General features: G+C 54.9%; 1 protein-coding gene across 1 annotated transcript; it reads left to right on the plus strand.

The window, feature by feature from the left end:
* The first annotated feature begins 1379 nt into the window (after positions 1-1379).
* LOC102920646 (3-ketoacyl-CoA thiolase B, peroxisomal) lies at positions 1380-10881 on the plus strand. Its single transcript, XM_006986731.4, has 12 exons — positions 1380-1695; positions 1824-1917; positions 2954-3011; positions 4920-4999; positions 5414-5456; positions 7337-7435; positions 8304-8384; positions 9179-9369; positions 9512-9691; positions 9948-10003; positions 10089-10234; positions 10519-10881. Exons 1-12 carry the CDS (start codon positions 1525-1527, stop codon positions 10592-10594), a joined length of 1275 nt encoding a protein of 424 aa, XP_006986793.3. The 5' UTR covers positions 1380-1524; the 3' UTR covers positions 10595-10881.

The following is a 10881-nucleotide window of genomic DNA, read 5'->3' on the forward strand; positions in this document are numbered from 1 at the left end:
TCTCTCTTTTTCCGAGAAGCTCCGCCCTTTGCTAGAATCTGGAGTCCCGAGTACCAGAGCGCAGCTGGGGTGTCCCGCCACTACCCTCGGAGTGTTTGTACGTACACCTGAACACAGGGCCTGAACTTCACCCCACTTATGTTTCTCGTCTTTGCTCGTCTCCCCTTGAAGTTTCGAGAACCTAGAAAAAGGCCTCTGGCATCTGTCTTGATCCACTGACCTGTCCTGGGAGATCTGGTAGTGGTGCATGGTGAAGTGAATCAGCTTTGTTTTGGACATGAAGGAGTTACAGCCCTTATGCACAGTAACCTGTATTCTGGTAATGGGGAGGGAAAAGACAGACTGTGGCTTCGGAAGTGGCAAAGTGAAGCCTCAATTTGCCCTCAGCCATCTGGCGCAAGTAATGACTGCCTTTTAAAGGGGAAGGCCACAACTCTACCCGCAAGTTGGCATTGAGGGCATCCTGTCCTTTGGTATCTGAGGCAAACTCAGTTCTACCCTCTGGGGGTCTGCAAAAACAAAAACAAAAACAAAAACAAAAAACAAAAAACAAACAGGCGGACCTACCACCTTACTTACAGTCTAGACCCAGGGAAACTTGTTTTCGTTAATTCGTTTAGTTAATCTACTTAGGTGTCAATCTCCGACGCAGGGTCTTCATCCCTCCCCGCCTTAGTAGAATTCCTAGGAGATTGTGGACACTAATGACATCATCCCAAACAGACGTAAAACAGGCTTAAGACGTGTGGCACACGCTACAGTTAGAACCTGGCTGTCATTCAGCACATTTATAAAATCAGTTTTCCACACCAACCAGGAAACAAAAATTGCTTTCTTTTCTGAGAGAGCTTCTGTGACAGTCCAACCCCGTTTGGGCCGAACTAGGCGCCGCAACGTTATCTAGGTCCTCGGTCCTGAGTTTGGGGACCTGGGACCCAGCAGAGCAAATTTTGATGGGAGACCGGAGTGTTTTTCCTAGCTTGCCCAGTAAAGGAAGAAGCCGGGAGCCCGGCTCCGCCTTCCGGCCTTTCGTGCTGCTGCGCGCTGAGCTCAAGACTTTGGAGGAGGGGCTCCCTTGAGGCTGAGTTCATCTTAGGAAACGCAAAGTTTGGGGTGCCTCTTTCCGTGTGTCTGCAAAAGGTTGCGCAAACTTAAGCTTCCAGTCCGCGTTTCTGGGCGAGGCTTAAGGGTGCACATTCTGATTGGTCTCCGTAGGATTGGAGGGCGGGGCTTTTAGTGGAAAGATCGTCTCGGAACGAGCCTTGGGCGGGGCTCTGGGGAGAGGGGTGGGTATCTGGGGGCGTGCCCTCGAGCAGACGCCCCTTAACCTAGTTGGTTGTGTCTAGGAGTGGGCGGGTCCCTTAGGAACCCCACCCCCCACTCGCGATATTTTTCAACCCGGGTTGTGATCAACTTTTAGGCCTCTCGGGACAGAGACTGTCCTGTGCTTGCGCCAGGGGATTGTTTTAAGTCGTAGATCTCTGCACCCAGCGCCCAGGCAAATCCTCCGGACCCGCCTTCACGATGCATCGGCTGCAGGTAGTGCTGGGCCACCTGGCCGGCCGGCCCGAATCCAGCTCCGCGCTGCAAGCCGCTCCCTGCTCCGCTGGCTTCCCGCAGGCCTCGGCCTCCGACGTGGTGGTGGTGCACGGACGACGCACCCCCATCGGCCGCGGGGGCCGCGGCGGCTTCAAGGTGAGGCCCCTCCGGCGGGCGAGGGGCGCAGAAGGCGGCCAGTGCGGGTGGGATCCTGCCCTCTGGGTGAGGTGACCGCACAGTCCCCTGGTGAGTGGAGCTCACCGCCGCTGCGCTTCGCCCTGCAGGACACCACCCCGGACGAGCTTCTGTCTGCCGTGATGACCGCGGTTCTCCAGGATGTGAAACTAAAGCCTGAGCAGCTGGGCGACATCTCCGTGGGTGAGCTCACCTGCCGGGCCTGCTCTGGGCCCTCCCTCCCCTCCTCTCCTTCCCAAGGTCTCCCCTTCTCACCGCGAACTTGGGTTTCACAGAGCAAGACTTGACAGGGTCCACTGATTTCAGTGGGATGATTCCTTGATGGCCTGTGCTCCACCTAGGCGCATCAGCCAGCGGAGTGGAGGTGGAAAGCAGGGATGTGGCACAGCATTGGTTCTCAACTTGTGGGTTATGACCTTTCGGAGGGTCAAACGGCTTTTTCACAGTGGTCTCAAGACCATCGGAAAACACAGATATTTACATTACGATTCATAACAATAGCAAAATTACAGTTATTAAGTAGCAAGGAAATGATTTTATAGTTGGGGGTCACCACGGCATGAGCAACTGTGTTAAAGGGTCACAGCCTTAGGAAGGTTGAGAACCACTGCTCTAAAGCCCAGATGTTCCTGGAGACTCCAGGAGGTGGGAGGCCACGGTTCTCCACCTACACTGTCATCCTGTCTATCAGAACCATCTGGTTAGGTTACAGGTGTAGACGGGGTTCACCCTGCCCTAACCCCTGCTCTTCCCTGAACTAGAACAACACAGGGTAGGACAGGGTTTCCCTGGGGGGGGGGTGCCAGCCTGTTCCTCCTCCCGCAGTGGCACAGGGCTTGGAGGAGGACACTTGAGGAGGCAGGCGAGCACTTACATACTCTCTCCCCTCACCCACAGCCCTACTTCCCTCAGCGTTCAGGCTTTGCACCGTGCGCCTCTTACCCTAGAGGCTCTCCTGTTGCCAGGCAAGCAGGCCTCCGGCCCAGCTGTGCTGATTTAGAGGCGCACGCCTTGGCAGGCGGGCTGGTGGCCCTCCAGCACGGGGCTGGTGGATGACAGGAGGTTGGTAGCTGGCTTCTCTTTTCTCAGACTCTGAACTTCTGCAGTTACAAATGAGCCTGGGAAAATCCTGAGAAATCTCTGGAATATCTCCTCTTTGGGAGTCACAGCTGAACGTTAGTGTGCAAAGCTTGGTACTGAACAAGGTCTCTATCCACAGGCAATGTGCTTCAGCCCGGAGCTGGGGCCATCATGGCACGCATCGCCCAATTTCTGAGGTAATCCTTCAACCTCTGGTGGGGACTCCAGCACCATTGACCAGTCTGTAGGTGACAGGTTATCAGGTTGGACACTCGGTATCAAATCAACCAGAATCCTTGGACCCAACTTTTCTCCTACCTTGAAGGGTGTGTTACCTGGCCCAAAGCCAGAACACCCAGAGCTTTGGGAGTGGAGCAAAGGTGGCCTGATTTTTTTCTAAGGCCAGCTTGTTGCTTACCCTTTGGACACATGCACCCTGTCCTCTCATGTCAGGTAAATAATCATACAGTCATGTTGGTCCATGACTTAGCTTCTGCTTCCTTCAGCTGCCCGAGAACTCCAGGCTCAGTCCATGATGAGAAGCTTGAGGGGAGGGGTGGGGGTGGGGGGAAGCCAGGAGGAAGGAGCCAAGCGGAGCCCTGGTCATCTTCCAGTTTGAAAAGCAGTAGTTCAATTACTTCCACGTGTAGATTGAAGACCTCCCTCCCTCAGTTAGATGAGACATAATAGCAATACTGGCCAGTGTCAGAACAGGGAAAAAAATCTGTAGGGTCTAAGAGGGGGTCACACTTAGCCTGGGGTCGAAGGTCCCCCCCATTGTAACTTTCCATTCTCATCTCTTCCCTGCTTCCTCCCCACTTTGACTTTTCCTCTGTCTGTCTTGTCTGCCTCTGTCCATCTGTCTGTCCCCATGGAGTGCTCTCTCGCCACTCTCCTTGCTCTAGCCAGTCCCTGGCTCTCGAGTGTCAGAAGACTGGCCTTCCTGTCCAGTGGGTGGCTGTGTGCCCCCCTGTGCTGCCGCTTTGCCAGCTGACCCTGTTCTTCCATCTCTGACAGTGGATTAATTTTCTGCATGTTGGTTGAGCATCCTCTGGGGTAGAGTACTGTTGGTGTCTTAGTCTCCTTAACACAGTACCTTGTGCTCAGTACTTGTTGGATGAGAACTTGGTGACTTGGAGGAAGGGGCTTGATGGATGGGTAGTTTGGCACTAAGAGTGTATCAAGCCTGAAAAGCCGTCACTGAGAGCCCAGCCTCAGAGTTTCCAAGCCTGACTGTACAGCAGAATTAGCAAGATTCTCAAGGGACTTCCTAAATTTGTCTAAGGAGGCACTAGAAATGAGGCTTGCTTTATTTATTTATTTATTTATTTATTTATTTATTTATTTATTTATTTATTTATTTATTTGAGATAGGGTTTCTCTGTGTAGTTTTGGTTCCTGTCCTGGATCTCACTCTGTAGACCAGGCTGGCCTCAAACTCACAGAGATCCACTTGGCTTTGCCTCCTGAGTGCTGGGATTAAAGGCGTGCGCCGCCACCACTGCCCGGCTGAGGCTTTCTTTGTGTTGGACAAGATGGGTCATCTACCTGGAGGGACAGCCCAGGTAGCTCCCAGAGCTGAGCCCAGTATCACACTAAGAACACAAGAACAAACAGGCCGGACGCCCTCTTCACCCGGGCAAGAGCAGATGCTCAGAGAAGGCAGACAGGATACACAGGTGTGTACTGGTGAGGCCAGGTGGCGGAGATGAATGGAGGCCTTGTCTGTGAGACCTAGCTCTTCGGCTGGTGGCCAGTCTTTGTGTGGGCAAAAAAGATGTCTGCTTTTCTCTGTCGAGTCTTCAGAAGCTGAAGAAGAATGCCTGTGGCCCAAACAAGCTTCCCCTGCCACAGTAGCAGGGCATGTGCTTGGGGACCCTGGTGGCAAGTGGCTACCCAGTAGTAGATATATATAAAGGAGGGGTCAACGACCCTGGTCTGCCCAGTCGTTGACCCCTCCTTTAGATATATCTACTCTGGTGAGGACAAGGCCAGCTGTTATCCCTCTGGTCTATACACACTGCTCTGGGCCATAATGGGGCCCTGGAGCCTCTAGGAGGCTGTGGCCCATCCAGGGCTGACTGCCACCTCCCCTTCTGTTTCAGTGACATTCCGGAGACTGTGCCTTTGTCTACCGTCAACAGACAGTGTTCATCGGGGCTGCAGGCAGTGGCCAACATCGCGGGTGAGTTGTGACTGCCGGGTGCCCATGAGCATGCCCTGACCTTGGTTCCTTTTTTGTTTGTTTTGTTTTGGGGTTTTTTCGAGACAGGGTTTCTCTGTGTAGCCCTGGCTGTCCTGGAACTCGCTCTGTAGACCAGGCTGTCCTGGAACTCAGAGATCCACCTGCCTCTGCCTGAGTGCTGGGATTAAAGGTGCGCCACCACCATTGGCTCTGACCTTGGTTCTTGACCCTAGGGACTTTAGGCAGAGAGGAGTGGAGGAGCACCCATTGTCACACTCCAAGCCTTTTTGGGTGCTCCTGGGTCTTCTGTGAGGCTTTGGGGAATGTCCCTCGAGAGCAGGGAGGGAACGGGCTGTGCTGGTCCAGGCCAGGCCCACTCTGGCCAAGGATGGTTATGAAGTGCTTTTGTTGCAGGTGGCATCAGAAATGGGTCTTATGACATTGGCATGGCCTGTGGGTAAGATTGTCTTCCTGCCGGACCTTCTTAACCAATGCAATGATCAAACTAATTTTCCTCTCCTCAATTCTGAAGGGGCATAATTCTCCCTGCCCACCATGGCAGCTGACTAGACTGGGCTCCCAGAAATGTGTCCAGGAGTGGCCCACGCTCTGGGCTGCTCAGGAATGGTTCCAACTTAGCACCTGCAGTAGAGGGAGTTGGTTTCTGAGGGAGCTTGGGAGTCTGCCAGAGTAGAACATGTGGACAAGCATGCTGAGGAAGTACTCCACTGGAGAATTCCTTCCAGGGCACTTCTATGTTCCCTGTGCCTGTCGAGAGCCGAACACCAGTGTTGGTCCCCTAGACCCAGGACACATAGAGCAGAGCATGGTGGCTCAGGCCTGTCCGTCCCAGCTGTTGAGAAGACTCAGACGAGAGGACCTTAGGTTGGAAGCCAGCCTAAAGCGAGGGACAGCTTTTATTGTACCACCGTTTGCTGGTCTGTCCTTTCTCCTCTCACCACATTGGCGTTTGAGTGGTAGCTGTGTTCTGAGGGACAGATTGTCGGGTATCTGTTCGCTGTCACCACTTAGACTACAGTTTTACTTCTGCCTGTAGAAATTAGCTTGGAAGTGGCTCCGAGGGAGGGCAGGCCCTAGGGTGTGGACTTGGGGTGTCTGAAGCTGGAAAGACATCTAAGGGAGGCCTTGGCAGGGTCCGGGGCCAGCAGCCTTTCTTACCCTCTGTGCAGTGTGCCTCGTCAGGAGGCATTGCTGCCCGTGGTCAGGTCTTAGCCGCCCTTCACTGGGTCGTCCTAGCCTGTGTGTCAGTAGGGTGACAGCCATAGTCCACACACACGGAGACTGCTAGGCAAGGGTCACGGCCAGCCTGCCTGTTGCTGTTCTTCATGCTTGTCGTAATGAGGACAACAGATGGGTGACTTGGGGGGAAGGGCCGGGGCTCCATGAGTTCCTCAGGGGAGTCTAGTCCAATCAGTTCGAGGACCCCAGTATTGGCGACAAAGCAGGCGAGTCTGGAGCATGCCCACATCACATCCTGACCGTCCCCTAGCCTTTGAGAGTGCAGCTTGGGCACGGCCTCCTGGCTGAGGGCTTCCACGGGGGCCAGGCTGGACAGCTGTGGTCCAGGCTGGACAGCTGTGGTCCAGGCTGGACAGCTGTGGGCCAGGCTGGACAGCTGTGGGCCAGGCTGGACAGCTGTGGGCGGGTTCCTCACCACTCAGCCCTCACTGTCCTCATCTTTATAAGGGGACGCGTACGTCAGCTCTGGGAATGTTGCAGAGGGACATCCGGCACCGTGGGGTCTGTGTCATGAGGGGCCCTGAGCAAAGGACCTCCTTGAAAAGAGGTCGAGCTAGTGTTAGAGGAAGAAAAAACACTCAGTTAAGGTCATCTGCTATCATCCTGACCCTTTACCTGCCCCCCACACCCTTTCTGAGTCCTCTACACCTACTCCCTGTCCATCCTCCCTGTCCACTCCAGTCAGGTCCCTTTGATTGACATTAACCTTGTGCTTGTTTGGAAGGAATTTCTCCCATCTCCTTTTGACTTTGAAGTTACGGAGAGCTTGGCCTAACTCGGGGCATATGCCTTGTGCTGAGGAGTGGGTACCAGAAGGCTGCCCCGGGGATGCTGCCAATCCCCTGCCTCAGCACTGGACAGTGGGGTCTGGGCTCTGGGAGTGTGTCTGATACAGTGACTAGACTTGAGAGAGAGAAGGCTCGGCTGCCCCATAACTTCCACCTGCCTCAAGGGCCATCTGCCTTTCTCAGGCTTCCTAGACAGCTTACCACATTTCCCGAGGGCTGCCAGAAATTGCCATTCAGCTGGCCATCCCTAGGACTTCCTACTACAGCTGAAATCACTCCTCCTCCTTAGGGTGGAGTCCATGTCCCTGTCTGAGAGAGGGAACCCTGGGAATATTTCTTCACGCCTGATGGAGAAAGAGAAGGCCAGAGACTGCCTGATTCCTATGGGGTGAGTGTCCACAGGAGGCTCTGTGAGTGTTTATGTGTGTGCTCCGTCACTGTTCTGCCTGTCCTGTCTTCTTCCTCTGGGTGTCACATGCTCCATAGGAACTGGGTATGGGATTGAGGCTGCACTTGGCTTCCTTTCCTGAGACCTACCTCCTCCCACTCAACACACACACACACACACACACACACACACACACACACACACACACACACACACACACGAGTCCTTTCTGAGTCTACAAGTTTCCAAATGTAGCTCATCCTGCGTCACCCTGTCTGAGGTGCTATGTCTCAGGGAAAGCAGTGGTAGCAGTGCCCAAAGCCTTGGAGGCCTCAAGAGTTGAGAACATGGGAAGCTTGGATTCCCTTACATGCAGGGAGGGCCTGTGAGATGCAGTGTGGGAAATCTGTTCTCTTTCTCCAGTGCTTTCGTACTGCAGCCATGTCTCTGAGCTCTCCACAGTGTGTGTCCACGGGCAAGGGGTTCCGGGGAGGCTGGCCATGTGAGGACTCCAGACTGACCTGGCTGTTTCCAAGAGTAGCCTGGAAGCCATAGGAGAAACTGAGGCCAGATATTACCCCCAGCATCCCTCCTGCCCTTGTCTTATGGGCTGAGGCAACTTACCCAGGGGACAGTTCCTTTTGTAGGCCCACATTCAGGCTGCTCTACCCTTTAAGGTGTCTTTGAATCTTGGAGCATCTGTTGATATGGGTGCTCAACATCCACGATGAGCCAGGAGTCCCTGGAGCATGGCCTGGAAACCCTGTCTCTGACCTGGATGCCCAGAAGTGCAGGCACAGGCCTTCAGTATGGCCCTGGCTCTCAGGCCAGCAGACCCACAGCCTCCTGCTTTACTGTTCATGTCTAGGATAACCTCAGAGAACGTGGCTGAGCGGTTTGGCATTTCACGGCAGAAGCAGGATGCCTTCGCTCTGGCCTCCCAGCAGAAGTGAGTACAGCAGGGATGGGATATTGATAGGGCTGGAGAGTGGATCGCGGGGCCAACCTGGTAGTTTAGGTAGAGCTTTGCTAAGGGACAAAGCTCGTATCTCTCCAGCTGGGAGCTTTCAGTGCCCGGCATCGTGATGAATTGTGCTAGGGCACTGCCTTCCCAAATTGTGGAATAGGCCTGAGTGTGGGGAGGTGACCTCAGGCAAAGCTGAGCTGCCATCGGAGAAATGCGAAGCCTTAGATCTCTGGGCAGGCTAGGTTGACCAGCCCAGCTGTACAAAGAGACAGCAAAGAAATACTTGGTATCCGGGCCAGGTGGCCTCCTCAAGCAGGGGTCTTAGCAGAGACAAGAAAAGCCGCTCGAGTTTTGTGGTCCAGCTACTTGAACTCGGCGTAACAGAAATGAGACACTTCCTCTAACAAGGTGAAAGGAGGAAACTGACTCCCCAGAGCTGACCTCTGACCACCACATGCATGCTACGGGATGGGTATGTGTGCATGCATGCACACAAATTTAGTGTTAACTCCCTCCTCCCCTTTGAGGTAGGAATTAGACATGTTCTAGAGCTGTGGGGCAGATGAAGAGGCCCTGCATGGCCTTAGGCATGCTGTCTCTACCAAAAGGTGGGTGAGGGTCCTGAGAAATTCTTTCCAACCAGAGCGACCCAAGGGCCAAGTATATTTCCAGACTTCAAAGCCTAAAGTACATGTTCTCTTGAGTTGGCCAAAGCTAGGGACAGGCAGGAAGGGAGCGCTCACAGGCCTGTGTCTCACTGTCCATGGTGCTGGCAGGGCAGCCAGAGCCCAGAGCAGGGGCTGTTTCCGAGCTGAGATCGTGCCTGTGACAACCACAGTCCTTGACGACAAGGGCAACAAGAAAACCATCACTGTGTCCCAGGACGAGGGTGTCCGCCCCAGCACCACCATGGAGGGCCTGGCCAAGCTGAAGCCTGCCTTCAAGGATGGAGGCTCTACCACAGCTGGTGAGCGTGGGCCAGGAATAGGGTTGATGGAGGTGGCCTGTTCGATTCTGAGAACCGGAGCTGACCAGGCCCCCTGGCAAAGTGGTGGTGGAGGGCTGGCTCTCCTCCGCTGATGCCTCCTCGTCCACCCTTCCTCCCCTAGGAAACTCCAGCCAGGTGAGTGACGGAGCAGCCGCCGTCCTGCTGGCCCGGAGGGCCAAGGCTGAAGAGTTGGGCCTCCCCATCCTTGGGGTCCTGCGGTCCTACGCCGTGGTCGGTGTCCCTCCTGACGTCATGGGCATCGGTCCCGCCTATGCCATCCCTGCAGCTTTGCAGAAAGCAGGTGAGGTGGCTCCTTCTCATCCTGGACCCCTCATTCCCCGTATCTGGGACTGGGGTGGGCTGGGTTTGACCCTGTGGGTGCTCTGGAATGAAGGTGGGTCAGGCTAGCACCCCATATCCAAGGCCTCCCTAACCTGCCGTTGGAACCCCCTCACCTGGCACACAATAGACCACTAGAGCCGCACTGGGGGTGGAACCCAGGGGAAATCCAGAGTCTTGCCTGTGACTGTCAGCGCTGGTCTGTATCTTGCCTGCAGGGCTGACTGTGAAGGACATAGACATCTTTGAGATCAATGAGGCCTTTGCAAGTCAGGTGAGCCTGGGTGTCATGGTGGGGTCGATTGGGCCCGTGGTTCAGAGCAGATGGAGGCTTCAGCTACTGCTCTGGCTCCTTCCAGGCCCTCTACTGTGTGGAGAAGCTGGGGATTCCTGCAGAGAAGGTGAACCCCCTGGGGGGTGCAATAGCCCTGGGCCATCCCCTGGGCTGCACTGGGGCAAGGCAGGTGGTCACGCTGCTCAATGAACTGAAGCGCCGTGGGAAACGGTAAGGCTGCTGCTTGTGGAGTGTTGTGGGGATGCTCGAGCCGGGGTGTCAGGTAGCTGGGGTGTCTTGGGGAGGTGAGCACACAGGCGTTTTGAACTAGGGGTGGAGTGGTGAGACTTGTCTTCCCGATGGCTTGCTTAAAAGGCAGCATAACCTATGGACGGTGTCTGTCTGGGTGTGTGTCTGTCTAGGGCTCAGTTCCACAGATCTGTTCTGCTCATGTGTCTGGTGGGGGCATGGGCTGGGGTCAAGCTCTGCCAGCCAATGCGGGTTCTCTTCCCCAGGGCTTATGGAGTGGTGTCCATGTGCATCGGGACGGGGATGGGAGCCGCTGCTGTCTTTGAATATCCTGGGAACTGAAACCCTGGCTGCAGGCACTGCCCAGAGAGTCCGACAGTGGTGGCCAGAGAGGGGCGGACTCTGCAGAAGCCACCTGCATGGGGCACTCAGCACTGGAGGGGGTATCACAGCACTTTAATTTAGAAGATGTGATCGTTGGTGGCAGAAAGAGGTGGGGATGCCCCATCAAGTGCCTCAAGTTATGCTGAAGTGAGCATGGGACACCCAGGTTGCAAAGTCATTGTGGACCTGTGAGGGATGGTGCCTCCCTGACGGTGGGATGGATGTAATAAATGTATGTTGTTTCA

Source organism: Peromyscus maniculatus, chromosome 7 (genome assembly GCF_049852395.1).
Source record: "Peromyscus maniculatus bairdii isolate BWxNUB_F1_BW_parent chromosome 7, HU_Pman_BW_mat_3.1, whole genome shotgun sequence".
NCBI lineage: Eukaryota > Metazoa > Chordata > Mammalia > Rodentia > Cricetidae > Peromyscus > Peromyscus maniculatus.

Excerpts from the sequence above, each read along its gene's own strand:
- LOC102920646 (XM_006986731.4), top strand. The coding sequence starts at position 1,525 with ATGCATCGGCTGCAGGTAGTGCTGGGCCACCTGGCCGGCCGGCCCGAA. Across the intron at positions 1,696-1,823 it reads GGGGCCGCGGCGGCTTCAAG|GACACCACCCCGGACGAGCT; the intron begins GTGAGGCCCCTC and ends TTCGCCCTGCAG. Across the intron at positions 10,235-10,518 it reads CTGAAGCGCCGTGGGAAACG|GGCTTATGGAGTGGTGTCCA; the intron begins GTAAGGCTGCTG and ends TCTCTTCCCCAG.